The following is a 25,584-nucleotide window of genomic DNA, read 5'->3' as shown; positions in this document are numbered from 1 at the left end:
ATACTCAGTATTAAGGTTTAGCTTTCAGCAAATTTAAGCAACAAAAGTTAGAAATAAACTAAAATAAAAACTCACACTTTGCTCTTTGTTATTAAAAAAGAGCAGGTAGCAGATTCAGTAAGAGTTTCCCCCCAAAAAATCTGTTAACGCTGCTTTAAAGAATCCAACCTGGCACAGCGTCCTTAATGTAATAAATAACTGTCCAAATTCAACTGTTAATTTGAGTTATAAAGTGTAATAAAAAATACGCCCACACAGATGTGGTCCCTGAGCTGCTAGCATTTATCACCCATCGTACTCAAGTATCATGCCAAGTATAAAAATTCCTTTGCGCTAACAGGTGCTCATTACTTGGGTCACTGCTGCATTCAGCTGGACGTGTTTGGGTCTAATGATGAAACCATGCCGTTGTTACAGCAGGGACAGTGATACAATATCTAACTGAATAAAAAAACAGAACATTAACTATCTTGATAATGACACCCGATGGGAGTTTCACTTTGAAAGTCCAACTATTCTCTATATTCTCCAAGGTTTTCTCAATAACCTCTCTCCAAGATAAGATAGCTAAACTCTGTCAAACCGTTCCACTTTGCTGTTTTTCGTGTCCGTAATATTTGTGTCACCAATAAAGAGACTCGATGTTCACAGCAGGGCAAATAATCAGAGGTTGTGTGTCTCTGTCTCTGTGCAGATGGTAGCGATGACGGTGTGAAGGCAGAGGAGGAGGAGGTGCAGGACTACCGGGTGAAGTGTTTGAACAACCTGGCCGCCGCTCAGCTCAAACTGGAGCAGTACGATGACGCGCTGCACACCAGCCGGGACGTTCTGACCCTCGAGCCAAACAACGTCAAGGCCCTTTTCAGGACGGGGAAGGTGAGGCCCCATCCTGTCACGTTATTACTGAGAGACAACATCACCGCAACTGAGAGGAGCATCTCATTTGATCCTTATCAATCCATAAATGATTATTGCGGGGAGGATTCCTGGAAGGAAGAGGAATTTGTTTAATATGGGATTAGATTTAATTATTTTTGAGGAGAAAATAGCGGCTGCGTTATTGCTGTCTGTTCTCTGCCTGTTGTGATTTATTGGTCCTCCAGCTCTGCTCACACTGTAGGTGCTCTAATCTCTTTCAGCTCCTGTCAGACAAGGGGGAATACAAAGAGGCGATGGAGGTGCTAAAAAAGGCCTTGAAACTGGAGCCGGCCACCAAGGTGAGATTATGTGGGTGAGCTGGTACGTCCCCTTGCCGCATTTATTCCAAATCTGCCTGTGAATCCCTCACACACACAAAGGAAAGGTCATTCTAAAATTAGAGCCACTGAATCTACCAATCAATATAAGTGAGTGGTGGCTGACTTAACTTTCAAAAAACTGCTCATATACTATGTTATATTAAAAAGTTAAATGTAGATTCTGAATTTCAGCTTTAATGATAAAGAAACACGGTCAAGTCTTACAATGAATGAATGAACAAATAAGTTTATTTTTGTGTAGTTTATGTGACCCGTCGCTCCTGCAATTATTCAGACACATATTCTAACATGTATACCAACCAGCATCTGTAACACCTTCAAAAAAATGAGATCAGCCTCCTGTATGTACCTCCAGACCTGCAAACCTTGGGAAAATATTTTGAGGACCACAACAGTTTGATGCTTTCTTCACATGTTTTTGCACCACTTTGCTTTGCACATTTACCCATTCACTGCCATATTACTAAGTTATTCAGTTTGCTGTGGTATGTTGGTGCATAATAACAAATTAAATATTATATATTCATGTACAACACAGTTACATATTCTTTTGATCTGGGTTCTTACAGCTGCTGGAAATCCTTGAAACACTTGAATTTTTGAAATGTTTTCAAGATTTGTAAAGTGCTTGGACTTGAAGCTGTTATTGCACTACATTCATAATAAATCTTTATCCGACTGAACAGTTCGCTTTTCGGATAAAGAAATAAAATAAGTCAGAGAGAGCCTGATTGCTTTTTGCCTTTTACACAAAATAAAGAGGACTCCGCTTGAGCCTCACTCGCCACTCTGCATGTGTGGCTACACTTCAATTTATCTGTCAGTCTTTGTTGAAATTGAAGTTATCTGTCTGATAATTGTTTGAGTGAGGTTTTATATTGGCTCAGCCAGGTTCTTTAGGGGGTCAAGTGTACTTACAGGCAGTTTTCTTCCCTTTCTTTGATATTTCAGGCTGGAATGACACCAGTTAACTGATGCTGCCATCCATAAAGCCATGATGGTAGCCCAGTAAAAAAAAATATTAACAAATGTTATCCAAACAAAACTAAATATTTACTTATGCACCAAATTGTGCCAGTTAACACATTCTGATTCAGTTCATAAAGAAATATCTACTCTACAATCCATATAAATGTATTCAGAAAATACAAAAACACTGATGAAAAAGTAACTTTTTCAAACGCCAAGTCGAGAATTCAGTTAATTCAATTTTCCAGCTCATTAAGTTCTAACAGCTCCTCTCATCTTCATCCACACCCTTATTTCTTACAGATGTTTATTTTTGTTGCAGCTTTTCAGTTACCAAAAAAGACATTTTTGAAACTGTGAACACCACTTCATCATGAACAAACCCCTTTCATGTTGCGTATGAAAGTTGAGTTCACACATCAGCTTGACGAAAAGGATCCCAGCGAGATCCTTTTGTTTAAGGCCTGTTCTGTCTTGTTTGTGTGGTTTGTCTAATCTGCCAAATCCTCCACAGAGACTCTGGCAAACTGCACATCTGGCAGTCTACAGATGTGACCACATTTGCTCAGAGCTGTCCGGTAAACTTGGTAAAAATAACACACACACGAGCTAAATATTGTCACTGAATCCCTGCGCTCCAAAAGTAGTAAAGTGAAGGTAAGAAAGAGCCAAACTCACCCTCGCAGCTACAATACAGACTCCACCCTGTATAATTAAGAAAACCACTCTGGTGTCTTCATCACAACAAAAAATGAAAATAATCTCAAGTTTATGCGACTGAGTTTAGTTCACTGATCCGTCACTGTAGGCTGGGTTTGATTTGTGGGAATAAATGGAGTGTGAGGAGTACATTTCCGTCAGCTGTTTACAGCACACTGCTGCCAGTATTACAGTGACCTGACCTAAAGGGCACACTGCCACTGTCACAAATATGTCTGGTCCTGTCTAGACAAAACGAAAATATCTGCTGCTTCGGTAATTACACCCTAGTCTCAATGCTGGATTAAATACTTTGGAGAAAAGTGATTTAGCCACTCTGCAAGAAAGTTATTCTACTGCAGTTTGTCGATGATCACTAAAAAAGTGAACCACATGTAGCTATGAACTGCACACAGGAATGCATGTGATGCTTTCTGTTATTTTAGTACATTTTATGACAAGATGCAACCTCTGAAGGACACATTTACAAAATAAGATATAAAGTTCTTTGTTTGGGCAATTGGGAGCAAGTTTAAGGTGCATTTTAAAAGCAAAATTATGAATTCTGATTCTTTGGTTTTTGGACTTAGTCTTCAGGGGATCTACTTTGTAAGGTTTTGCGTGTCAGACCTCTGCTCTCCCCTGCTGGACATTTTAAAAACTGCATCTTTTCCTGTTGCTCCATAGAAAAGGTTTCATGTCTCCTCTCCAACGCTAGATCTGCAGAAAGCAGCATTTTTACAGGATGTTTTAAAGGCCCAGTGTTTAAGATCGATGAGGATTTACTGGCAGAAACAGGATATAACATTCATTAGTTTGAGTTTGTTCTAGTATAATCACAGTAAAATAAAGATTGTTGTGTTTTTGTTACTTTAGAATGAGCCGTTTTTATCTACAGAGGGAGCAGGTCTCTTCCACGTACACCACACAGTAGTCCACCAAAACTTAAAAAGAAGGAATGGTCATTACTGTGCTCTGCATGATGCCAGTTCTATTGAAGCCTACAGGAGACGCATGGAGAAGCCCACTAAAGCCCAGCAAATGAAGTGCCTCTAAAAACAGAAAGAACTAAGTTAACTAAATTAATGCACTGAATGATTTTTCAGTCTGTTTATTTGTTGTAGGTCTGAAAGTAGTATCCAAAGATGGTGGTAATATCACATATTCAAATGAAATATTTACAAACCTCCTCTGATTATTGATTGTGCACTGACTTGCTGTATATTGTATATAACTTTTGCTATTATTAGCCCTGTCGGATAAAAATAAAACAAAGAGAGAAGGAATGAACAATACAGATTTTGGCAAAAATATCTATTTATCCAGGGGACACTTCACTTTGCAGTTTTTTTTGCGGTTGATCAGTCATGTCAAATAATTTGGAAATTATTTGGAGACCAACAAAAATAAATAAATGTGCACATTTAGAAAAATCAGTCAGTACGTTATTCTCTAAAGGATTTTCTTTCATTTTTTTGGCGACATTTCTTTGTCAAAGGTCATGAAGATATGTTGTTAATGTGATTCTCCATACATCACTAAGCAGAGCATAAAATGTTTGTTAATAATGTAATGGATACTTCCCTTTGTTTTTTAGCTTCCTTGCAGTAGTCAAACACTTTCTCTCTTTTGGCGAGGCAGTATTCAGTTGGTTGGAATCTCCAACCTCACCACGAGATGCCACTAAATTCTTCACACTGGTCCTTTAAGGTGTTTTTTCCCCCTGGTTTTCTTTAGGCAATTCACCTTGAGTTATCTAAACTTGTCAGAAGGCAATCAGGAGGCAACGACACTCAGGAATGGAAAGCTAAACCAGCAGAGATGCTTGGAGACAACATTGCACCGTTTCTGATTCCTCCGAAGAAGAAGAAACCATCTGTAAGTCATAACAGAAATATGTAAATATGTTTAATTCTCATAACCAACAGACTTTATTTTGACTGCGGTTGTTGTTTTAGGGAATTTCCTGGAAGTTTTTACTGGGAGCTCTGGTTGTGGCCTTGGGCAGCTTAGTGACGTCAGTGATTCTGACTGCAAGAAACTGAAATCCTCTGCAGGAAGTGCTTTGACAATCCACATCATCATCATCATCATGTGCAGGTGCAGAGTTTGGCCTCCAGTCTTCTTTAGTTGTTTGAAAAAAAGTTTTCTACTGTGAAGACACAGACGGTATGCAATGCAGCAGCACCACAGCCTGCAGCTGTATTTATGTGAGTTTCACGTAGAGAAATGTTTCAGTGAAAGGTGTACAGTATTTATGATCAGGAGGATAGTGCAGCATTGAGTGAATTCACAATACCAGCAGAAATCTCTGCTGATGGATAAGACAGAAGTTTCTTTCCAGTTACGTCTGTTTTATTTGGAAAATGGAGTACATTTCTGTTTTGTCTTAAAAAACGGGTCCTGACTGGTCCTGGAAAATATTCTTGTATCACAGATACTGAAAAATAAAAAGGGTGTGTGAAACTAACTAGAAAAAGTACTTTTAGGAAATGAATAACGCATTCAACATCACAGTTCTGAGAAATATTTGATCAGTGCTCCAGTAACTGAGGTTTTTAAACTGAAATGTAATATTTCTTACATAAGCAATGCTTGCAATGTGATGCTTAATAAAAGTGTTTCAAGGAAATGTACTTTGTCTTTCTGTCTAGATTTCTTTTAAAAACTAAGGATCTCTGTACCAGAAGTTTGGTTAAAAAAAGAGAAGAAAGTGCATTCATCTAAAAAGATTTTTTTTTGTCTGGCAAAAAATTTATTTACTTCATAACATTATTTTACTACCAAATAAATACAAACCCTAAGAAAAATATAAGTATGATTATATTACGTGCATTTATATTTGTGCATGTTTTCCATTTATAGGAGTCTTCATTTTGATCAGAGATTTAAAGGGATAGTTTGGATTATTTTAAGTGGGGTTGTAAAGGTCCTTACAGGTGGTCGACACGCCCGACATGTTAAGCCATGTACTGCTGATCAGCTGACAGCAGAACGTTGCTTCCCCAGACTCCTGCAGACTGCAGTACCTCACACAACCCCACTTAAAATAATCCTTTCCTAATAACTTTCCCTTTAACATTTATGAAAATATATTTAAGGCTTGAGAGTTAAAATATTTAAAACTTGTAAGAAAATGTTCTTGACGGAAAAATTCTGTTCATCACAAAATAAAAATTACTTGGTGTCCTTCATTGCTCCAGCTTATTGACTGATATTATTCATCTACAGTCGACAGCAGGTGTTAAGCGTCTTCTTCGGGTTGGATGGACTCAGTCTGACCTGAGAATCTGACTGCCGCCTCAGTTTGACGTTTTTCTTTACTTCTCTGTGGAAAGGGAAAGCGAGTCTAAGTGTTGCCATGGCTTGTGAAGGAAAAACACTTTAAAACTCAAACTCTCTGGCCTCCTACCTCGCTAGATGAAGCACAGCCTCGACAACATTGGTTCCCTCCTTGGCACTCGTTTCACAGAACAAGGCGCCGTATGCCTGCAAGCGAAACATCGACATACCTGACTGCAGTGAGTTTATTTAAACACCTGGGAGGCTGGGCGTCTGTATAAACACTTTTCAATCAGGTGGAATGAACAGTCGCACACCTTGGCCAACTTCTCTCCGTGCAAACTGTTCACACAGCTTCCCTTGGGAAGCTGCTCCCGGAGGTCCACCTTGTTTCCAATAACACACATGGGGATTTTCTCCTCTGCTGAATCCTGTACAAAAACAAAGGACGTTGTGAAACATTCCTCTACTTGGCAGGGTCACTCTTTGTCATTCGTGCAACACTTGTCAATCAGCATTTCCACAGTTACCTGAATCTGATCCACCCACTCTCTGACGTTAAGGAAGCTGCTTTCTGAAGTAACATCATAGAGGAGGAGGACTCCATGAGCTTTACGGAAATAGGACCTGGCAATACTACGAAACCTGCAAACGGAAAAATGCAACTCTATTTTTAGTCTACTGTATTTTCCAAAGTTGAGTCATTATAAAAAGACCATGATGACATGCACACTAATTTTCTATGATCATTCCAAATATGACATTATTCAACATTTGATACCGCTCATATACACAGGATATTCTGCGTTAGGCCTTATTCTGATTGTAGCATTTTCTGATTAAAATGTCTGTAGTACTAAGATTTTAGAAGCATAACTTGGACATGTATACAGCGCATTCAGAAAATGCGTCTCAATTGTTTTTTGGGTTGTTTTTGTTTTTTACACACACTCTCTTGCCTGTTTATGTTCAACTATGTGGCTTCTAAACGAACCAACTAACCAACAGGTTGAAAGGCTGATCTAGTGATGCACACACAAAATATACATCATTATATTAATCAGAGTATGCACCACTGCAGGAACATTGGTCAAATATAGAGTTGCAAGAAAAATATTGTGATAATTTGGCAGATTATTTTGTGATTGCGATATGATTCACAGTTAGCAGGAAAGCAAATTTTTGCATCACAATTTTAATTTTCACTGAAAAAAAAAACAAACTCTGAAAATCATGATAATGTGACATTTGTTGAGGTCAGGTCTGCACCAAACAAACTTGTACTTGGTTATAACGCTGTTTTGTCACACATTTTGCCATATTTCGATTTCAATAATATTTTGATTAACTGTGCAGCCCTCATGGAATATTCATTTTCATTCGCCATGTAAAATGCTTAGTAGGAAAGTAATCCTAAGTCTTTTCGGAAATGGGACAAAAACTGTAATATTTCGTAGTCAGTTTTAAGTGACAACACCATGTTACTCCTGTGAGAGTTGGTAGTGTACCTCTCCTGCCCAGCTGTGTCCCATATCTGCAGGCTCGTCTTCTCTCCATCCACTAGCATCTTCTTCATTTGGAAATCAACTCCTGAGAACCAGAAAGCAGATTTAAAATGTCTGAAATCAAGAATGCGTCAGCAGCGTTCGATTAAATGTGATGTGTTTTCTGAGGCACCCACCCAGCGTTGTCTGAATGTCTCCTCTGAACTCGTTGAGCGTCAGTCTCAGCAGGAAGCTGGATTTTCCTGCGCCTGCGTCTCCGGCTAAAACCAGACGGTACATCGGAGCAGGTTCCTCACTTTCCACCAAGTCTGCTTCTAAAGGCTTCCCAAATGGGACAAAAGAGAATGGGCTTATCCAGTTTTATGTGGAAATTCTTAAACTCAAGGCCCACTTCATTGTTTTTCCAAAGCCTTCGATCATATCTCACAGCCTTTAGCATTATACAAAAACCTGAAGGTCCATACTTTGTTGTCAAACTCCAAAATCATTTAGATAGGCACATCAAAAGCAGTCCAAAACAGAAAAAAATGTGTTTGAAAATGATATACATAAGTCTTTAAATGCTGCTAAAAGTGGAGCATGTTAGCACTGAACAAAAAGGGTGATGGGAATGTTATTAGTTTAAGTATTGGACGAATCGCAATTTTGGCCCAATAATGGTACAACAGCAGTGGTCCCCAACCTGAAGCTTGACTAACTGGCATGCAATAATTTACATTCATGTGTAAACCAACAGATGTTTACATGGCTTATTGATTTACAGGGAAATGGAAGGAATGTTTCAGGCTGATGTATTTACAGTTCATATTTAACACAATAAGTTAATTGTTTGGTTCCTTGCACTTAAAATGTGTGAGGACCATTTAAATTTATAAAATCTCATTTAAATTACGTTTGTAATGATTGGGAATAGGTGATCATGGCTGTTTCTTCATAGTAACTGCAGACATTTTTTTTTTTTTTTTTTTGCTTTTTCAAACTGGGAGGAGAGTTTGGGGTAATCTTGGGACTTTCAGGCAAAAAGAGACAGGAGCCAGGGAGTTTTTTGACCTCTCTCTTTCTTTCATTCTTGCTTGGATTTGATTCAGTAATTTAATCATTTTGGAGGTGGTCACAGGATCACTAAACTTTACTGAGTGGTCCTGTGGATTTGTCTTTAATGTGCATTAGGACGAGGGGAATCGTTAAAGCTTCTTTCATTGGAAACCTAGACAGTAATTAGATCAATCTCAATGTTTGATTCAACTCGTCTCGGCTGGTAGACTTACAGTAGGTACCCGTGATGAGAGGTCTCAAGTGGAAATGGCTTTGTTATGGGGGCTGACAACACAAGTGTTGCTATTAAAATGCAACATTTTTAACCAAATGTCATTCAGACAAAAGCACTAAAATCAGTGCTATGGAGATCTGATGCATCACAAAGCCAAAAAGCTTTTACGCTGATACAGCCTCATTGTTTCCATGTTTTGTTTTTCTCTTTTTCTGTAAAGTGTCTTTGAGTACCTTTTGAAGCTCTATACAAATAAAATTTATTATTATTATTGTTATGTAAAAAGCCATTTTACCTTTGTGGAAAAAGCAGACAAACGTCTTCGTAGCGATGATGCAATAGAGCTCGCCCTGCTCGGAGCCACCGACACTGCAGCTTCAGATTTCACTTCTGAGATCTGTAACAAAGAAAAACACAAATTTTAGTGCTCACAGCTCAGCAGCACATCGACACCACCTGACCTGAGCTCTGTGAACCTGATGTGTGTCCTGACCTCCACATCAGACGGGACATACGAGTAACTGTGGTGCACAGTTTCCGCCGAGCTCCTGCTGTCGTCGCTGTCATAGTCGCTGCCTGCGCTCTCAGCTGTGTCCATCGGCAATGAGACTCCACTGTCCAGGTACTTATCTGCCCAGGTGGCCACATGAGAGTAGGTCGTTTTGCTGGGATCCGGCTCCGAGCTGCACCAAAGCGCCAGCACACTTTAGCTTTAAGCTGTGACAATTTAATTCCCAGAGATCAATCGGCAGATTCGCAGAAGTGTGTGGAAAACTATTTTACCTGCCGTGGTTGAGTGTGCTCTGTCGGAGGGGTTTCATCCTTCGGGCTGGGATTTCATTTTGGGGAGACAGCTGGTAAGCAGATTAGAAATGTCAGTGAGAAAACTTTTTTCACACTTGAACTAGTGAAAACAATTTACTGTCAGCTTGTATCAGATGTAGAGCCAGTGGGTAAGAGGAAATATGTCATCAGCCAACAAAGGACTTACTCTCCTTTTAGCTGCTACCGCCTCACTGGCCAAGGCAGAGCGCAGCCCGTCGTTACTGTCATACAGCTTTTTGTTCATTTCCCTGATGATGTGTTGAAGGAAACATATGACAGGCTCAGATACATGGATAAACATTCACTTTCATACAACAGCTGTGTGATAAACAAGTTGTACTGACGATATAAAGGCTGCTTTGAGTGTGGTTTCACTTAACCTGGATGGCATTTTGCAGACCGGAAGCAGAGTAAAAAAGGTTTGGTTCAAACAAATTACCAAAAACAGAAATATTTCAGACATAAAGGCTGCAAAGCTTTTATAAGCATTTACTAAAAAGTTTATAACACTCGATAACTTAGTTGTACAGAGATATAATGCTTGATGATGACGTTAAAGTGTTTATCAATGTACAGAATTCAATAATTATAATTTATCCTATGAAGACATTTTGTAAAAGTCATGCTAAAAAGATCTGTAAAATTATTCAGGCTAAACTTAGCTGTTTCAAAATGATAAGAAACTGCATGACATTTGACTGTCCTCTGCTCTTTCTAAATTCAGTGATATTTTCACATCACATCATAAGTAATGAGGACGCCGTTTCTGAAAATAAATGTTGCTGATGTGTCACTTTTTAGCATCTATTTTTAATTTTTATTGAGCTCTGAAAACAAAATTCAGCTGACATCCTTCATATTTTGGTGGTAACAGAAACAGACATAAATCTCAAAGTCTGTCTAATTAAAACCAAAACTACCTGCCTGGACAGATACCTCTCAAGGTTAGTGGTAAATATGGTTTTTTGTAATTTTAGTGAACTAAATCAATCAAGAATGGTAATTATTAACTTTTCATCGTTTGTAAAACAGCTTCATCAAGTGAAACAGACTTACTGAAGAACCTGAATCTGATTGGAGTATGACTGATATTCCACCACCATCCTCCTCAGATCATCTGATTCTCTGTAGAGAAAAACAAGCACACACGTTGTGTTGAATGCTGGATCATATATCGTGCAAACAGACATGAGCTTAAAGACGGGGTCTCACCTTTCGTGTTGAGCTTTCTGGTCTGCGTACATGTTCTTCAGCTTGTCCAGCTCCGAGTGGAGGACTGCGATGTCTGTCTGAGCCTGCAGCAGGGACGTCCGCAGCTGCTCATTTTCCTGTGAGGAGATTTAATGAAGGACTGGAGCAACCAGGGTCTTATTAATGTAAAACAATCACTTCAAAAATGACTTACATGCGAGAGATCGCTGATTTGTTTGTTCAGTCTGACCACCTCCTCTCTTGACTGGTTAAAGTCAGAGTCCTGTTGGCTCTTAAGAAAAGACATTAACACAAGCATTTTAAGACGTTAAAAGGCAACGTATTTCGATTTTTAAAAAAATAAATAAACAAAAAAGACTTTTCCACACCTGTAGTTACGTCTTTTGCTATACAGGGTAACAGCAGCAGCTGTTACACCTGCACATGTGGATTTATAGCCCATATTTTTTAACTTATAACATAATCAATCATTTGTTTTTAAAAGAACTGTGACCAATATTGTGCTGAGTAGTACATTTTACAGTTCAAAAAGTAAGTGTCAGTGTTTTGTGATGCTGACATGTAACCAGTAGTGCAAAGGGTACTGAAAGTAGTAATAGTAGTGCTACAAGTACTGTAGTGAAATATTACTCAACTACAAGTAAAACTACTGCCGTTAAAAGATACGTCATGGTTTTCACTGGCCTGTTTAGCCTATTTGGCTCCAAAAATTCAGATGAAAGATTTGAATGTTCATTAAAAATTTGGATCACAATTTTAAAAGTAACTAAGTAGATTACATAGTGCAACACGTACTAAGTGGCATGTAAAAAAAATACTCATAAAAGCACCCAAAAACAGACTTAATTACAGTCATTTGAGTAGCTGTAACTCACCGCAACACACTGCTTCGTACTGACCTTAAACCTGTCACCAGCTTAAATATAAAATCGGTCCAGCTGATTTTTCAGTCTTGATATGTCAATGACCTCCATCTACAGGCAAGGAAAGTAACTGCTTCTGCAATTTCTCATATATGCCAAATGGAGACAGTATGTGGTGTTGTAATTAATCTACCCCACAGTTATTGTGTTCACATTGTTTTATCCTCTCTGTGATATAGAGAAAGACAATGGGAAGGTTTGCTTCATCTTATTAAACAAACGTTCAGCTCCACACATGCACACTCTGCTATGGGGGGAAAAAACGCCCTGCCTTACTCGCATTTCCTTAAACTAATCACAAATGTCTTGGGTGGCACTAAGCCCTAAGCTTTCACATTAAAATGACTACATCACTGCAAAAGAAGAGGTAAGAGCTGTTAGCTTGTTTGAACTGTACTACTGGTGCCCCAGACACTAATTTGCTGTTTTTAAGTGGCAGCTTGGAAACTGTACTTGTTTCCTGGGGACTTTGAAAACCTAGATAGCTGACGCCGCGGTGCTGCTTGAAACAAACAACCAATGGCAGAAGATAGAAGATGAAGACGAATAGAAGATTACTGTGATGCAATGAACAGTTTCAGAAATTGTGTTTACATTCTTCACTTCACTTTTATTCCTTTTATTCTTTATGCCTGCCTGTTTATTTATACATTACATTACTGTGGGATTTATTGTCATGGTTGAGGTGTAAAGTACTTTGTGATTCTGGTTTTGATAAGTGCAAATTAACAAACTTGAATAAATGTAATGTAATGTACATGCAGAGGCTCTGTTGCTCTGCTGTAACCTCCTAATGCACAAGTATAAATCTTAAAACTATACAGGCAGCTACTTTAACAGATATTTAAGAGTCAAGCTCATTTCTCTGATGTTCAGATGATGTAAGAATACGTATGTGTGTGTGTGTGTGTATATATATATATATATATATATACCTGTGTGTGTGTGTGTAATTTAAAACTGCTTAGAAAGTTACATAATGATGTTTACCCATAATTTTGTATTATTATTTAGTGTTAAACATAAAACCTCACACACAAAAAAAAGCAGCTATAATAAAGAAAAAAAGAGTCCTGAGACTGCAACCGTGTATCTGTTTATTTTTTTGGGGGGGTTTATCAGTAGCCACATTTTCCTGCAATATCTCATCTGATTGGAAAATCCTGTACTGGATCTTAACTAAATTATTTTTGTGTAATATACATCCACTCTAGTACAATATTACATCTATTTCAGTGAAATAATTACAATTACTCCTGTGCAAAAGTTACATTCATACTACTGCAATAATTCTAGTGCAATAACATCCATAAAGTCCAAATTGCATTGGATTTATAAATTATTTTACTTATAATTCTACATTACTAGTTTTATTCAAGTATTCTAGTTTACATATTCTACTTTACTTATTATTCTAGATTGTTTTAAACTTATATTCAGCTGTAGGTCCTTGTTTACTGAGGTTGTTTCTGCTCCTGTGTGTTTATTTGTATCCTTTAATTGCACTGATAATTTTGTTGTATTCTGTACACTGACAAGCTTTCTAGTCTATTATATTTAAAGGTGATCCTTGAGAGGTCACTTAAATGAATGTGAGAAATTTAGGAGACACTTCCTCTGTCTGTGCAGCGCAGCAGGTTTTTCACATTAAAGAAGTCAGAGTTGAATATGCAGCAGCTTGTGTTTGGTCTTTCAGGTCCCGTGGCTTCTTTTCTCTTTTTTCATGGTGTAAGAAAACATAATGCCTTCCTCATACAATCTGGTTATCACGGAAGGATAAAACAAACGCATGTCGTGCGGGAAAACCCACCTTTAACAGTCTGTCCACGGTGGCACGCAGGTCCGTGACCTTATTCTCATGCTTCCTCCGCATGGTCGCCAAAATTTCCTCCATCTTCTTTCGCTCCTACAAACATGAGTGAGAGGTGCAGAGTGGCTCAGGCCTTCAAGAGGGGCTTTCATCTCACTCTACAGAGGCTCTTTGTGAAGAGACATGTAACCTGCTGCTCTGTGCTGCACCACAAATATGCAGGTAGCTCATGAGAACCAATGAAGAATGTGTAGAAAGTTTCACTTAACTGTGAAATAAAGCATGTTTGTTTTGTCTATTTCTCTGTGTGCTGTTTGTTGAATGAATGCAGTTGATCTAATACATTTAACTTGGATTTTTATAAATATTAGAGTAAATCACAGGAGCTATAAACACTGCAGGTATCACACTTACCTCGTCTCTCACCCGCTCCTCTGTTCGGGACAGTTGCTGCTGTATATCCTCCTCCAGTTCTGTCAGCTGACTGTTGTTCATCTCCTCGGCTCTGTTTCAACACAACAGTATGTTCAGATCCTACCAGCAGGAGTCTTGGAGATGTATACAGTAGGAATAAAACTAAGAATCCATTCACCTCCTATCCATATATCATTTCTGCTTAACTGACAGCTAACGTGCGGCAGTTGTGAACGCTTTGCTCCCGTCAGAAAGCACATGAACCAACCAGAGGCAAGGGAGGGACAGCGTTTGAAAAGCAGATTCCACAGGTGTATTAAACTGTGTCAGTGACATTTCTCGTTAAGACTTCACATGATTTATTTTAGGTTATTATAGGTTTTATTATCATGATTTAAAAGGTCTTTTTCTTTCAACTGAGGGTGGAAATATAGGAACAATAGCTGGATATATCCAGTTTGTAAAAAAGGTTAAAAGAACGAGGCTGAACAGGACATTTAAATTCTTGCAACCTTTAACTTCTTCCTACTTCCTTGAATGAGGAATGTCACCTTTCTCCTGCTATGTAGTTACTAAACCACAGACAGACAGAGCCAAGACTCCAAACAAAAACAGTTCAGACATGTGATTCTTTCCCACCGTAATTGACTGTAATTCAATATTTGACTCAAGGTACTATGTGAGGGGATCAGTTTGCAGGTTTAAAGGAAATTATCAAAAGACTCAAATCACATCTACCTCAAGTCTATAATATACAACCTACAGGATTTAGTTTGAGCTCATGTTTCATTTGTGCAGACAGATACAGATCAGCCTCTCGTTCAGACGTATTTCCGCCAGTCCTGAATTTGTTTTTCTGTTTGTCCTTCTGTCTGCGGCATTACAGAAAGACTACTGAGCTGATATCAAATCATTTAGGAAATATTCTTGCCCGTTGAAAGGGATAATGTGCCACCCAAGACCAACCAATGGCGGTGGTGAACTGCTTCCTGTGAATTCCACTGATACTCTTACCAATAACTTAAAATATCCCAGAAGTGCTTTAATTTCCTTCCATTTCTGTAACAGTACAGCGACTAGTGAACTAGTTGACAGGTTATGTGACACATTAAATTGCAGCAACATAAGAAGAGCTGAGTTCAGCTTCTTAAATGTTAACATTTTCTGGTTTCTTTAATCCTCTATGACAGTAAACTGAATATCTTTTTGATATGAAGACATTTGAAGATGTGACTGTGGGCTTTGCTCCATATAATGTCAGAAAAATGTTGAAAAATGCTTCTCACTGCTTCCCAAACTAATCAGTTAATCAAGTAAATAATCAACAGATTAATCAATAATAAAAATAATTATTAGTTTCAGCCCTATATTAATGATTTCACAATAAATCAAATAACTCAGAGGATCACTCATAGTGTCGCTCACAGTGAATTATTAACTATAAATTCCCACCAATCTCCATAATTATAATAAAAAATAATTCTCAGGAATTGGTGGAGATCATCACAGAGATTAAAAAGGAGAGTGAATGTTTACTGTAGAGTAATAATGTGAGTTGTGTTAATCTGCTTGTTTGGATGTTTTTCTGCTCTCTATGAAATCAATGAAAACAGCTTTAAATCAGCCAGTTAATCCCAGATGGTGCAGTGGAGCCAGTGCCTGGTTTATCCACTGTCTGTGTGGTTTACAGCCAGAAGAGGGCAGCAGTTCACCACTGCTCTGTAGTCAAAACACATCTACAGGCGGTGCACATACTACCAGCACATAAGAGTGTCCATCATCATTAACACTACATGAGGTGACTTGTCCTGACCACACATAGGGAAACGCTATCATTTATCCTTACCGCCTTAAACTGGTCTCCAGCTGTTCACACTCCAGTCTGTTGTCCAGGCTCTGACTGATCAGAGAGCAGACGATTTCCTCATACTGCTGCAGCAGAGTCGTGTTTGCAGAGGAGTGAATGACCTGGTAAAGATCAGCCAGCTGCTCCCTCAGACTGTGGGAGGAGAACAAATATCAGTAATGAATAGTGTTGCCATACTCCACCCAAAATCTGTCAAATATTAAATACAGTTGACCGTAAAAATGTCCAAACTTGGAATTACTGTGACTGTAACAACACTTTATTCACAAATAGTGAGTTTCAACCCCACACAGGGTCATCATTAGCATTACCTCGTTTGGCTCAGCATGTAGATGTGCATTAAGCTCACTAATCATTTTATAAATAGTACATTTAATATTAAAGACCAGAACAGCTAGGCTGCAAAAAATATAATTTTATTAAGACAATATTATTGTCTTCAGATCTGCTAAAACAACTAGAGAAAAAAAAAACATGCTAATAAGATCAAAATACAGAAGATAAAACACTTAAAAGGGAATATTTTCATGTTAAGTCAATGTTGATGGCAAATTAAGTCAACTGAAGCAATACATTCTTAAGTGTGTGCTACACTGACTGAGAAATCTGAGCTCTCCTGCTGCAAAACCTGTCTTCCTGCATCCAGTGATGTCACAGTGATGTCACTGGTGTTAAGGAGGAACTGCAGGCTATTTCAGAACTGATTTCTAGTCTCCAGCTCTGGATAACCAGGGGGCCTGCTAGATGAGTATTTTTGCCACCTAATGATGTGTTCTGGCTAACAAATCAGAACATTTCGGGGATCAGAAGCTTGCACACAATACTTCCTGGTCCATGTAGGCACTTCTGGTAGAGCTCTGTGAACAGAAGAACTTATTGTTCCACTGACATCATTTTACAAATGAAACAGTAAGAAAAATCTATATCACAATCATAGTGACTTAAGTTATCAGTATTATTGTGGTTTTGTGAAAATTTACTGAAACTGTTCAAAAAGAACTGATACATGCACTGAAATCATTTTACCACTCGATAATACTAATCTTGGGAAATTTTATCATAGTTTATTGTGAAACTGATTATGGTTTCATCCCTACTACTATATTTGCCATCAGCACTGACCAGACATCCACATGAAAAATGCCACATTTCCCCTTTAACTAGTCTGTTAATGTCACTCTCAGATTTTTTCCTTGCAGATCTATAGTGACTTTATTTGTGTTTTTTGTCAATCAAAACTTGTACCAAATGAATCCTGACAGTTAAGGATTAAACTATAAATCAATCTTAACTTGCCATCAATTTCTGAAGCATAACAAAGCCTGCACTGAAACCATAGGTATTTATCAACAGGCAACTATGGCACGCATTAATCTAAGTATCCATCGTGCGTAAAGACGCGCACGATTCGCGTGGACGCGCAGAAAGTTCCTTGCACAATATTTGAAACAGGTGCACTGAACTTCATTCCTCGGGGAAAGACGCTGCCCAGTTGTAAACAGTTATCTTGAGCCCACGAATTTCTAAAACTGTGAGGGAAAAGTATCATGTGTGCACGCAACAGCATTTTGAGTTATCAGTGCAGTAAAACGTTGGTAAGGATGAATAACCGCTGGCTGTAGATCCCTCAACACGGAGTGGACAGCCGGATGTGAGTTTACCTTCCACAGAGCAGAGCCTCCGCATCTCTCCCGCCCACAAACTCTTCCCACGGACTGCCGTGGGTTTGGGACGACCCGGCGCCGAAAGCCGCCAAGTCGAGAGTCTCTGAAACCTCCTGAAACCTGGAGGAGAACTTGTTGAAGTCGATGTACCCCTCCTCATCCGCGTCGAACTTGTCGAACAGAGTTTTGATCTCAGTTTCAGGGACGTTGAGCTCCCGGCAGACCACAGTGAAGTCTTCATACTCGATGTTACCCGACTTGTTCACATCACAGGCAGAAAACAGTCTCCGCAGGCTCGGTCGGTCCATGGTTTGAGAATAAACACATACAAATTTAATTTTAAAAAAGTTAAAAATCCGCTGTGTCTGTTGAACTGATTTCGGCTGCGCGTCAGCCAAAACAAAAACCGTCAATGAAGGTCAGGTACTAAAGAGCCACTGATTGGTCCAGATCCGAGCGTAGGCGGGTCTCATCTGGATGAATGAACCCAATAAGACACCTCCTACCTGGGATCCATTAGTCCAGGCATTTTACCCCAAAGTGTGGGTCAACCTCTCACAAGCTGAACCATAACTCAACAAATTTTGTGAACTATTAAATTAATCACCATCTATTTTGATAGTTGGGGAGGGGGGTTGTTTGTTTGTGTGTTTGTTTTTTAAGTAAAAAAATGAGTGTGAATATTTTCTGGTTTCTTTACAACTTTTCAACAATAAATTGAATATTTACACTTATAATTGCACTTTTATATTTTACTTTAAAAATATTTGTGACTGTCAGATTGAACTAATCAGAATCAGCGTTGGCAAACTGAAACATGTTTCAGCTTCTGAGTAAAACAAAGATTTTTTTAAGGGTTAAGACTTTCCTTTTGTACATTCATTGTGCTGAATCCAACTCTAATGTAAAACAGTTTCTAGTAGATTGTGGACATCACAGGACATTTTGTGTGAGCATCAGAAAAATTATTATTTTTTTAACTCTGGCAGCAACAGGAAATTGTGGCATTAACGATTTCAGTATTTTTCAACATTTTCCCCACTTGGATTTCTCAAGACTTTCAATATGTTATAAATGACCTATTTACAACACTAGAACTATTTCTGTTGCTATTTATGTGAGGTCACGTTGTATAATACCTGTAGTCACTGCTGCTGCAGCAACCAGAAGTTTACAGTTGTTTAGTTTCATCCACAGATGTCATCCATGTGTGCAGTGGATCTGTGATACAATAAAAAATACAACAACACATACGCAAGTGCTTGTCTCTGTTTGCCTTTCAGGTGTGTAGTGTATGTGAGAGTTTTATCAGAGACACTCCTCTTTGTTCCTCTGCGTTTGCAGAGTGTGTTTCTAACCCCACCCTGTGAGATTAAAACGGCAAGAAATGCTATCAAAACCCTCAAAATATTTATATTGTAGCCGAGCGGTTACACTAACCTGGACACACACACAAAAAATCACGAGCCATTCAAATAAAAAATTATCCATTTGATCTTTATTTGAAAAATTAAAATAAAGTGCCTTTTATATACAATACAAAAAAAGAAAACAAAAAAACAAACAGTAGTGATGTATGATACAAAAAAATACAATTCACAATATTTTTACATTGGCAGCTGAATTTACAAAACAATTTTACATAAAAACTTTTTTTTTCTCACAATACATGTTGACAAGAGTCTGAGCAACTTGTACTGTCACAAATAGAAGGCCAGACTATAGTGGTTTATTAAGAGAGAGCAGACGACGATAAATTCACTGTGGCATTATTAGTTTAGGCTTGTGATCAAATAAAAGCATGTTCAGTACCTGCACATATTCGACTAAATCACTGCCACTTTATATATTTGTTCTGCACTGTTTAGCAAATTTAATATTGTTCTGATGACAGCCACTTCACCAAAAGCTGCCGTTTGTGTTTTTAATAACAGTCAAAGCATGAATTGTTCATACTGCATGATTGATTATAGCCGACCGGTCTTCTGAAATTCACACGGTCAGGTCTGCAGCGCCATTTACAAGAAATGTAACGTAATACTAATGCGCTTCTATAATTCAATATTTTAAAATCAGCCAGTGGTTGTTCATGTGCTACAGTTTTAGAATAAAATTTAGTCCCTGACTGAGGTTGAAGCCACCGTAACAAAACATTAAATAAAAAAAAAAAAAAACACCTCATGAGCACATACTGTACAACTCTGACAGTATTAAATTACATGTAATCCATGTTTTCACTCTTGTTTCTGAGCACGGCCAGTCCTGTCACACCTACAGCACTACTACCTGGTTAGTTTATTATTTTCTCAAGAGGCACATCTCTTGATTATTTGTTCAGAAGGCATTATCTGTTTTCCCCAAGGCAGATTTGTCATCAAATCCATAACCTGCATTTGTACTAAGGCTTTTCAACATCATGTGCAAATCCTATGCATTCTGAGTCGAGCAGTATACCTTCCTGCATTTCTGTGAATTTTTAAATTATGCTGGCCTCATTTCAACACCAGAGCCAAACTCAGGTTAAGTAAGACTTAAATAATATTTAATATTGTATTTCAATAAAAATGCTTTCAAGATACTCCAACGTCTGACTCATAAATGTGGTGGATCGTTCACCATATTCAAATGGAAGCCATTTTCCTTTGATGTCACACTTAGCTAAAATGCTAATGTTGTACTGCTGTGTTCCATGTTGTCATATAAAAGTAGTAAATCTGACAAATCATTTTACAGCTTCCCAATTCATTAGCAAGTGAAAAGACAATAGTAGTGAAACTCTGGGGGGACACATATGTTATAACCCATTAGCTACCATTGAACAACAGCTACTATTAGAATTCAACCACCTCATTACAAATTTGATGGCGCTGATATGATAGTAAATTAATCAATTAAGTAAGTAATCCTTCTGTCGTAATGTTAGATAGGAGGTGGTTGCATGCTAACATTAGCTGTTGTCTAATGGTGGATAATCGATTATCAAATATGTTGTTTTTAGTTTAACAGCAGTACATTATCCTTTTGAACGATCTTCTCAGCCTGAGTGTGATGTCAGAGGAAAATGGCCACCATGTGAATATGGTGAATATTTATTATTTCTGAATAAGGAGATGGCTAATCAAGATAATTAAAACACACAATTCCTGTTTATCACTGGATGAGGATGAGCATTATTGCCTTTATGGCTGCCTTTCAAACCATTTAAGCAAGCAGAGGGCGTTTTCTTCCATTCATTAACTCCCATTCATTAATATGTATATCAAAGTTGAGGCTATACAGATGTGTGTTATTTAAATCAGATTATGAATAGGTGTGTTTAAATATTTATTATTATTTCCCTTTGAGATTAGTGATAAGATATTTAAAACATTAACAGATGATAATGAAAAATGTCTCTGGAACACAAACATTTGGCCGACCTTTCTCTGTAAAACACCAAAATGGCTAAAATCTCTTGCATACTTAGATTAGTGTAATGAGAGTGAGTGTGCATGTATAGGTGTGTGAGGGTGTGTGTTTGCAGTGCCACTGATCCTAAAGTAATTAACAGCGCCAACACCTTTGTGCTTACTCAGTCTCGAGGTGAGGTTTTCTTGGTGTTTACCTCACTTCACATTATTTGCTTTGCATAGACTGCCTATCTCATGAAGAACAGCATGATAATACCTGGAATGAGATTTTTTCCCTTTATCACATTTGGTGACAGAAAACCCTGTCAAAGGTCGGGCAGGGTCACACAGAGGAATATTGTATCCACTAATAATATCAATACTTAAAAAAGCATAGCGTGTCTTCATTTATGATCATATAATATTACATTAATGTTTTTGGTGTGTGGTAATTGAGGTGGTTAGAGTTTCTGCAACATTTTCACTGAGGTGATTCCTTGTTTCTTTCACATTTTCAGTCTAACAGAACAACTCATCTTCTCTGAATTCTTTTCCTGTTGCTGTGTTTAAGCCGAAATATGGAAGCACATTTCTGTCAATGTGATGATAAAACATCCTGAAAGCCATTATAATAAGAGACTTTCTCAAAATAACGAGTTGGTGTCTCAACATAATGAGTCAGTATTTCTAAATAATCTGAACATTTCTCAAAACCTGACTTACGAAATGAGAATTTTTTTAATATCTTAAAATAATGAGACTTTCTCAAAATGACATAATATCTCAGAATAATGAGAAACTTCTTAAAAATAATAAGGTAATATCACAAAATAATGAGAAACTTTCTGAAAAAAGGATTTACAGATCTCTAAATAATAAGTCAGTATCTAAAAATAATGAGTTGATATTTCAAAATAATGAGATTTTTTCAAAATAATGAGTAAGTATTTCAAAATAATGGGAAACTTCCTCAAAATAAAGAATTTGTATCTTAAAATAATGAGTTAACATCTTAAAATAATGAGTTACCTCAAATAAAGAGACTCTCAACTCTCAACATTTCCCAAAATAATGACTTAAATGAAGTTATATCTCAAAATAATGCCAACATTTCTCTGACTTAGTATCTCAGTCACTATCTTGAGATACAAAATCATTATACTAAGATAAGCAAGTCATTATTTTGAAACACTGACTTATTGTTTCTATAAAGTTTCTTATTATAATAACTTACAGGATCTTTTTTTTTTCCCCATCACACTGGCAGAGACGGGCTTCCATACCTAAACAATGAGTACACATCCGTGAATGGCTATCTAAAAAAAAATCTATGACAGGACTTTATTTTTCTTTCTTGCCTGTCACTGGCTTGTTAGTGTATATTCTGGTGTGAGTGTTTACTTTGCTACAGAACAGTACATAGTGCATAGCCTCAGCGAAGGGTAGGCTCTTAACCAGATGACAGAATGAAAATAAAACGGCGAACGCTGCGTCAGCCGTTAGCGGGAACATGTTTGAGTATCACTCTGCCTTTCAAAGCATTACCGGTAGATTTTACGGACGGACCCGGGCGGCAATGCAGTGAAATTCAATCACTGAATCATAGTTGTGACACCACCTCTACGCTTGTTACATTCCTGTGAGCCGTATATGTGAAAGCGTCAAAAAGTCTGAAGGCAAACTGGAACTTCTTCAGCGTGCTTCGAATGCACTTGAATAAAAAGGGGGAGTGAGAGGAAAATAAAATGAAATGCACATGGACCACAGGGACAGAACAAAAAAAAAAAAAGACAAAGTGCAAAATCTGTGTAATGAAATGTCTCTCCATGAAGAGTCTGTTTTCCCTCTTAAGGGGTTTTGTCTTTCTCAGCAAGTGCACTCTTTCCTTTCAGTTTAAAATGAGTCACTCCACGTCACATGAAGCCGGCCTCACACTATCGAGTCTTTAATCTCGGAGCCCAGTCTAACTCGGGGCCGCGGGCATGTGGGAGAAATCTCTACGTGGCTCTCTCTCAAGTTCAGAGGCCTCTTCTCTGACTCTGAGAAGCTCTTGCTGTTGTCAGGCGACGAGCACTCGTGCGGCGGAGTGCTGCAGATGTAGTTGTCGTTAAGGGTCTGGTAGCCCTTGTGATCTGACACAGACGCTGTGACTGTGTTGCCGTTTAGTGGCAAGTTCTCCGCCGGTTTCCCCACTATCCTGGGCTTCTTCTGCTGCATGTTGGGGCACTCGCCCTCCTTGAGCATGGATTTCATGTGGTCGCGGTTCCTGTAGACCACAAATAAAGAGAAGACCACGAGGGAGAACGCCAGCAGGGCGCACACGACTATCAGCTCGTTCCAGTAGGTCTTTGTGTTGATCTGCGGCGAACGCGCCTCTCCCGGCAGGATGATAAACTCTTCCTGGGAGATCTGCGGCGTGCGTGACCGGCCCGTCAAGGTGGTGCTCTCCTGCTTGGCCTCGCCCCTCACGCAGTAGTTTGCCAGCAGCTGTCTGAAGCCTTCCTCCACTGACCAGCATTCATAGGTCTCCTGCCTGTCAGCTTGAGCTACCACTACTAGCCCCCCCTCTGGGCTGGGGTAATGGAAGTGACCTGCGCTCTCACTGAACTCCCACCTCCTTTCTGCTAAATTAGAGCGCAGCTTGCAAGGCAGCACTTTGAAGGTGTTGGCTGGGATAATGATCACCTGGCATGAAGACATTCCTGTGGAAAGCAAAGCAAAGAGACATAGATGGAGTCAGATATTGCATGAAATAAGCTGCAACGCCTTACCTAGTGCAGAAATCAGAGTAATAATGGCACAATGAATGCATTTGTAATCAAGACTCAAATTGAAAAGCAAAGCGTGGAAAAATCCAGAGTGCTGCTCTGTGAATCTGTGACAGTCCAGAGAAGAGGAGTTCACTTACGTGTAGGTGGAGGTTTAGCAAACCGTGGGCTTGGCACTGTCTTGTTGCAAATAGCTGATGTGTCGGCTTCATCTACATCCTGCTGCCAGCCACTGAAACACAAAGATTTAATCAGAGAGTGTGATTTTCAAATTCTGATATTTACATATTACAGAAATGTAGCTGCAAAACTCTTTGTAGATTAGATGACACTTTATAATCACCCTCATTAATAAATGTTATTAGTATTTTATCATTTGCAACTTTATAATGGACATCCAAATAATATTTATATATGCAAAACACAGCATTTATTAACTATTTGTAAAGTATTATAAACATCAGTTGCAACTTTATAATGATCATCCAAATAACATAATTTATTCACGATGGTTATTATAAGTTTTTGCGTAGGTTTTTGTGCAGAGGGATGCATACCTGCTTGGTGGAGCCTGTCTGACATCCACACACTGCCTCCCATTCCAGGCACAGTAAGGATCCCTGGAGAGGATGCACTCCCCGCAGCTCTGATAATTAGTGCAGTTCGCTACTGGGACCTCCACCAGTTCAGAGAACGAGGAAACATAGAGCTGACCCTGCAGAGGAGAGATGACGAAGCAGGGGACGGAAAGTGCCCCAAATATAATTACTCGGTCGCAGATTTCATCCAGGAGCTTACCTTGTCTGACCCTGAACTAAATACAACACATTTGGGTTTTATTACTACCAATTTAATTTATTTGCCTGAATGTATAAATCTAAACAGAGTATCAAAGACAAGCCAGGATTCAGTAAGTGTCACAATTCCAGCTGTTAAAACCCCAGCTGTTTGCAGATCCCCTGAGAGAAAGCTGTATGTACAGTAATTAGCTCATTGAACACAAGGTCTGCTGCAGGCTGTGACTCTTCATGGCTCATGGAATCTCTAAACTGCCAATAAATGCATTTTCTGGGCTTGTTATTAGTTCACACCATGAGAAAGCTCTGTAAAAAAACATGCAAGAGCAAATAAAGCAAGAAAGAGGAAGAATGGAAAATAGCTGGAAATTAAGAATAAAACAGGAAAAAATAAGCAAACAAACAAAAATAAGACGAAAGGGGAAAGAGAAACAAAAAAACACATACATTTCTGCCCTGACTCAGCTGTCTTGACTTGATCACCTCAGATCAACCACAGGACCTCAGCATTTTAGCATTTTTCTCCTTTCCTTTCCTCCTCTCCTTTCAAAATGATGATAAACTCTCTCAAAATATTGAGTTAGTATCTCAGATTAATGAGAAACTTTCTCAGAATAATGACAGACTCTCAAAATAATGAGTTAGTTTTTCAAATTAATTTCCTTCTTTCTTTATCTCTTTCTCCCTTTGCTCTCATTAGCCTCTATGTGATTTACAAAAAAAAAACCCTGCACAAACACGCCTTTATTTTATGTATTTTTTATTTTATTTCACTCTTGTCCTCCTTGTTGTTTGATTTTTTTGGCCTTGGTTTCTTTTAGTCTAATTCTCCCTCTTGTCTTGTTCTGTGTCATGTGTCCTCATATTTGGCAATTGTACTGTACATTTAAAAAAAAAAAGAAAAAAGAAAGGAAAAAACAACAAAGCGGAG

The 25,584-nt window shown here is 38.4% G+C and overlaps 3 protein-coding genes across 4 annotated transcripts in view; 1 reads left to right on the top strand and 2 right to left on the bottom strand.

The window, feature by feature from the left end:
• fkbp16 (FKBP prolyl isomerase 16) overlaps positions 1-5,563 on the top strand; it is a 77,377-nt gene extending 71,814 nt beyond the window's left edge. For both annotated transcript variants that reach the window (XM_084734850.1, XM_084734849.1), the window contains 4 exons: positions 695-876; positions 1,140-1,217; positions 4,665-4,805; positions 4,886-5,563. In XM_084734850.1, coding sequence (XP_084590976.1) covers positions 695-876; positions 1,140-1,217; positions 4,665-4,805; positions 4,886-4,972 — 488 coding nt within the window. In that variant the 3' untranslated portion in view covers positions 4,973-5,563. The remainder of the gene's footprint in view (positions 1-694; positions 877-1,139; positions 1,218-4,664; positions 4,806-4,885) is intronic.
• Positions 5,261-18,007, bottom strand: rasef2 (RAS and EF-hand domain containing 2). Its single transcript, XM_084734853.1, has 17 exons — positions 17,697-18,007; positions 16,015-16,167; positions 14,169-14,259; positions 13,755-13,850; positions 11,215-11,292; positions 11,022-11,137; positions 10,866-10,934; positions 9,976-10,057; positions 9,768-9,838; positions 9,478-9,667; positions 9,280-9,381; positions 7,891-8,035; positions 7,718-7,799; positions 6,740-6,854; positions 6,527-6,640; positions 6,340-6,416; positions 5,261-6,255 (listed from the first exon to the last, which is right to left on the bottom strand). The coding sequence occupies exons 1-17, from the start codon at positions 18,005-18,007 to the stop codon at positions 6,153-6,155; spliced, it is 1,995 nt and encodes a 664-aa protein (XP_084590979.1). The 3' UTR covers positions 5,261-6,152.
• Positions 18,008-22,171: 4,164 nt separating this feature from the next.
• sema4ba (sema domain, immunoglobulin domain (Ig), transmembrane domain (TM) and short cytoplasmic domain, (semaphorin) 4Ba) overlaps positions 22,172-25,584 on the bottom strand; it is a 49,885-nt gene continuing 46,472 nt past the window's right edge. The window contains exons 13-15 of the mRNA XM_084734984.1: positions 24,414-24,571; positions 23,997-24,088; positions 22,172-23,790 (exon numbers count right to left, since the gene is read on the bottom strand). Of these exons, the coding sequence (XP_084591110.1) occupies positions 23,018-23,790; positions 23,997-24,088; positions 24,414-24,571 (1,023 nt within the window). The 3' untranslated portion in view covers positions 22,172-23,017. The remainder of the gene's footprint in view (positions 23,791-23,996; positions 24,089-24,413; positions 24,572-25,584) is intronic.

The sequence above is a fragment of the Lutjanus erythropterus genome, chromosome 13 (genome assembly GCF_056507025.1).
Source record: "Lutjanus erythropterus isolate fLutEry1 chromosome 13, fLutEry1.hap2, whole genome shotgun sequence".
NCBI classification, from domain to species: domain Eukaryota; kingdom Metazoa; phylum Chordata; class Actinopteri; order Lutjaniformes; family Lutjanidae; genus Lutjanus; species Lutjanus erythropterus.
Note: the sequence above shows the minus strand (reverse complement) of the source record. Positions and strands in the feature narration are given on the sequence as shown.